The following is a 4,200-nucleotide window of genomic DNA, read 5'->3' as shown; positions in this document are numbered from 1 at the left end:
ATCGTGACATGAATGTGGTCAATATACTTGTGTGAGGTGCTTGTACAAACAATGAGTCGCTTGGAGAAGCAACAAACAACCGGTAATCCGCAAAAATTAATCTGAATTGGGGGCTGCATGAGATAAATAGAGGAGAGCAAAAAAAACCTAGGGTTTCCGCGGGCTCTCGCCCAGCAGTCGCCAGGCAGCCTCGTCTCATGTAGCCTTAAGACCATAGAAGGGTAGGGTTCATGTTCTCCTCAAAAAGATGAGGCGATGGCACCTCCCTGAAGATGAAATAGGTGACTTCTTGACTGTCTACTACAATAAGGTTTTGCCCTGTTACGGTGATGGAGGAGAGATGATGGCGGCGCGTCTGCGGCTCGCTCCAGTGTTTAAAGTCGTTGCTAGGTGATCTACGGATCTGGATGTAATTTTTACTCCTGGTGTTTGTTGTACTATCTTCATAGTTGATGAACAAATCGGAAGTTTTCTCGTGAAAAAATAGAGGAGGACACATGAACGCTCTGTGAGCTGTATGGGATGAAGACATACTAAAAGCGGAAGACCTGAGAGAGTGAGTGAGTGAGTGAGTGAGTGAGTGAGAGATTTAAATTGGATTGTAGGTTGAGAGAGTGAGTGAGTGAGTGAGAGAGAGATTTAAATTGGATTGTAGGTTGTGGCTGAGATATAAGATTTAAGTATGCCATTGTGCCATTCCAGCGAATTTTTAGATGAACATATATTGATCTTTTTCTTTTGTTGCAACGCACGATTATTTGTGCTAGTTTTTTGATAAAGGGAAAGCTCTGCCCAGCGGGAAAAAGAACAGAAAAATAAAATCTTTTCTTCCCTTCTCTCTCTCGTCTCATCCGCCTCGCCGCCGGGGGATCGCCGGCCGGACCCCATCCCGCAATGCCGCGCCTCCGCCTGCCCCTGCTCCTCCTCCTCCCCGTCACCTTCACCATCTCCGTCCTCCTCTTCCTCTCTTCCTCCCCTCCCCCGCCCCCGCCACAGCCCCCCATCCCCTGCGGCGCCGCCCCCTCCGACGCCACCGCCGGCCACTGGGTCCCGACCCCGTCTCCCCCGCCGCCACCCCTCTACTCCCAGTCATGCCCCTTCCACCGCAACGCCTGGAACTGCCTCCGCAACGGCCGCCGCCCCGTCGCCGCGCTCTCCTGGGCCCCCACTCGCTGCGGCGCCATCCCGAGGCTCGATCCCGCCGCGTTCCTCGCGGCGGCCAGGAGGCGCCGGATCGGGTTCGTGGGGGACTCGCTGTCGGAGAACCTGGTCGTCGCGTTGCTCTGCGCGCTCCGGTCCGGCGACGGCGGCGCGCGCAAGTGGAAGCGCCGCGGCGCGTGGCGGGGCGGCTACTTCCCCCGGGAGAACGTCGTCGTCGGGTACCACCGCGCCGTGCTGCTCGCCAAGTACACGTGAGTCGTACCACCATCTCTGCTCAGTGCTGCTCCATGATTCTTGTAGATTGCAACACAAGATCAATGCTTTATGTGAGAAACTTTGATTAGGATGAACTGTAGATCTATCTTGCTTAGGATTGCATTTAGGATCCGGACAGCTAGAATGCATCTTTGTGTCTTTTAGTACGGTGGATGAACTGTAGATAGATACAATTTGCTTGGTTTGCTTGTGATATGTGTATGTAAAAGAGAGGAAGTTTGATAATCAGGGACAGTTACTGTGACAGGGGATGTCGCAAACATGAGTGTGCAATACTATTATTTTTTAAATATTCTCGGAAGATAATTCGGGTGATGCATTTCTTTTACCCTCTAGGAATAGGATGAGTTGCACTTCTAGTTATTTGGTTTCGAAGATCTGTGGTTGGCTTCATGATTCATGATCATTGGTGTGTGAGGGACTCAAACTTAACTGTGGCGGTAGTTCTGCTCTCTTAGAGAAATCAGGAATTATTCCATAGCAAGTGGCGTCACGGTGCTACATGCTTAATCTCTGCACTGGTTGGCTGCTGAGCACAGTTCTGTAGTTTTGTCTGCCGGACAGTGAATTCTTGTGCTATTGCTTTTTATTGTAGGTTACACATGCTCTTTACTCTCAGATCCACACAAGAAAAGGCATTTTCCAGTTGCAGAAGTATATTAATGCATAAGAATACATCTTTGTCAATTTTATGAAATTGAGATCTACCGATCGGAACATCCTTATGATTCTGATTGTCTGCCACATCCTTTACTTTGATGATTTCTTTGTAGATGTTAGCATTTTATCCTACTGTTACTGTGTGTTTTGTTTCCTATATCCATATGTTAGGAATGCATAGACAGTTCCGTACTTTCGTGATGTATGAGCTTCAGTAATGTGGATTTTTGTATCAGTAATTTAAAAGTCCATACTTATTAAACCTACACTGATAGCATCTGACATTTCAACTGCGAAACTGCATGCATTTGTGCTTTTGTACACGAATGGGACTATATGGCTTATATGATAAAATCTTAAAACTCACATGGTGATAACTAATGATACAAAGGTGGCAGCCTGTAGAGAATTCCAAACCTCAGAGTGATGGAATAATGGGAACTTACAGAGTTGATGTTGACATTCCTGCTGAGGATTGGGCAAATATCACCAAGTTCTACGACGTACTCATTTTCAACACTGGACACTGGTAAGTATTTACTTGAAATTTTGTTGCTGTGTGCACGCTAACATAGGGTGAAACTTTAATTTCGTTCAAGAGGTACTGAGTTTCTTCATGAGTTTCGTAAGATAATAATACTTAGTAAGTGTTAACACTGCATATTCTCTATGTTGGAACTACTTGGAAACTGGGCTGTTTGTGTCTAGAAAAAGCCTTTTTCCTTTCAGTGTTGAAATGTTATTTGTTTTAAATTTCTGGGTATACTTACCATTGTGAAATAAAAATCCTGTGTTAGCTAGCATGGCAATGTGTATTGCTCTTATACATTCCTTCTATTTTGTGGCAACTATATTTGTAGTTTGGTTACGAGTCATGACTGCGTTTCTCATTATCAGGTGGGGTCCGGATAAATTCCCAAAAGAAACTCCCCTTGTTTTCTACCGAGGAGGAAAACCAATCGAGCCTCCACTCGGCATCTTTGATGGACTGAAGGTAGTCCTCAAAAGTATGAGCTCGTACATCGAAAGGGAGGTCCCAAGTACAACAATGAAGCTGTGGCGCACACAATCACCCAGGCACTTTGATGGAGGCGAATGGGATCACAACGGCAGTTGCTTGTCTAAGAGGCTCCTCGAAGAACACGAGGTACCATTCTAGGTCCAAGCTTTTCATGATCTGACATTTTCCTCAAAAAAAAAATAGTCATGACCCCCCTAAAATCCTGTGCAGCTGGATTCCTGGTTCGATCCCAGGTTTGGGGGAGTGAACAAGGAAGCGAGACTAGTAAACTCAGTGATCCAGGAAGCGCTAGTCGGCACGGATATCCAGCTGCTCAACCTGACGTACATGAGCGAGTTCCGTGCCGACGCCCATCCAGCTATCTGGCTCGGGAAGAAGGACGCGGTGGCCGTCTGGGGGCAGGACTGCATGCATTGGTGCCTGCCAGGCGTACCGGACACGTGGGTCGACATCTTGGCTGCGCGGATCTTGCACTACTTCAAGCAGGGTGAAGGTTGACGCCGTGTGCGCTGAAGTTCAGGCCTGTAAATTGTCTGCTGGAAGGAAGATGATATGCTGAACAATGCTGGTGTAATTGGTCTGTCATACTGAGTTTGGGATTGCACTTTGGAACAAATTGCAGCCCTCAAAATTTCAGACGTAAAACTGGACTGCGACTAGGCATCTCTCTGTAACTGTAAATGCAGCATATTTTTGAACGTACAGCTCGGCTCACGGCCACTGAATGTTGAGTGTTGCATGATTATGTTCTTCAGTTTTTCTCGTCTTCCTCTGACACTGCAGTCATGCTTTCTAATAGGCGGTTTAGTCTGGAGGACCTGAAAAACTTACGCAAATTGCAAAAGAAACAAGAAGATTTGGCACCATGTTTAATTGGAATGCGTGCATGCAACCAAAAAAATAATCCAAAATTCGTTGCAGCGCTGTGTTAAGTCTCTTAGGATTAGAATTTCATTCCTAGTGGTGGCAATGGGAGTCGGCACGTCCTGAACACGGATACATATGAACGCGCTTTCCAAAAATGTGTACCCGCTTTTAAAAAATATACTTTAAACGTGTTTTCTAATGTCAAGAAAAAATCA

General features: G+C 46.5%; 1 protein-coding gene across 1 annotated transcript; it reads left to right on the top strand.

Annotated features, from left to right (window-relative positions):
- Positions 1-794: 794 nt before the first annotated feature.
- LOC125516237 (protein trichome birefringence-like 12) lies at positions 795-3,882 on the top strand. The gene is made up of 4 exons (XM_048681713.1): positions 795-1,412; positions 2,489-2,626; positions 2,995-3,244; positions 3,329-3,882. Exons 1-4 carry the CDS (start codon positions 895-897, stop codon positions 3,614-3,616), a joined length of 1,194 nt encoding a protein of 397 aa, XP_048537670.1. The 5' UTR covers positions 795-894; the 3' UTR covers positions 3,617-3,882.
- Positions 3,883-4,200: the final 318 nt, after the last annotated feature.

This window comes from Triticum urartu, chromosome 6 (assembly GCF_003073215.2).
Source record: "Triticum urartu cultivar G1812 chromosome 6, Tu2.1, whole genome shotgun sequence".
Taxonomy (NCBI): domain Eukaryota; kingdom Viridiplantae; phylum Streptophyta; class Magnoliopsida; order Poales; family Poaceae; genus Triticum; species Triticum urartu.
This window is presented reverse-complemented; position numbering and strand designations above follow the sequence as displayed.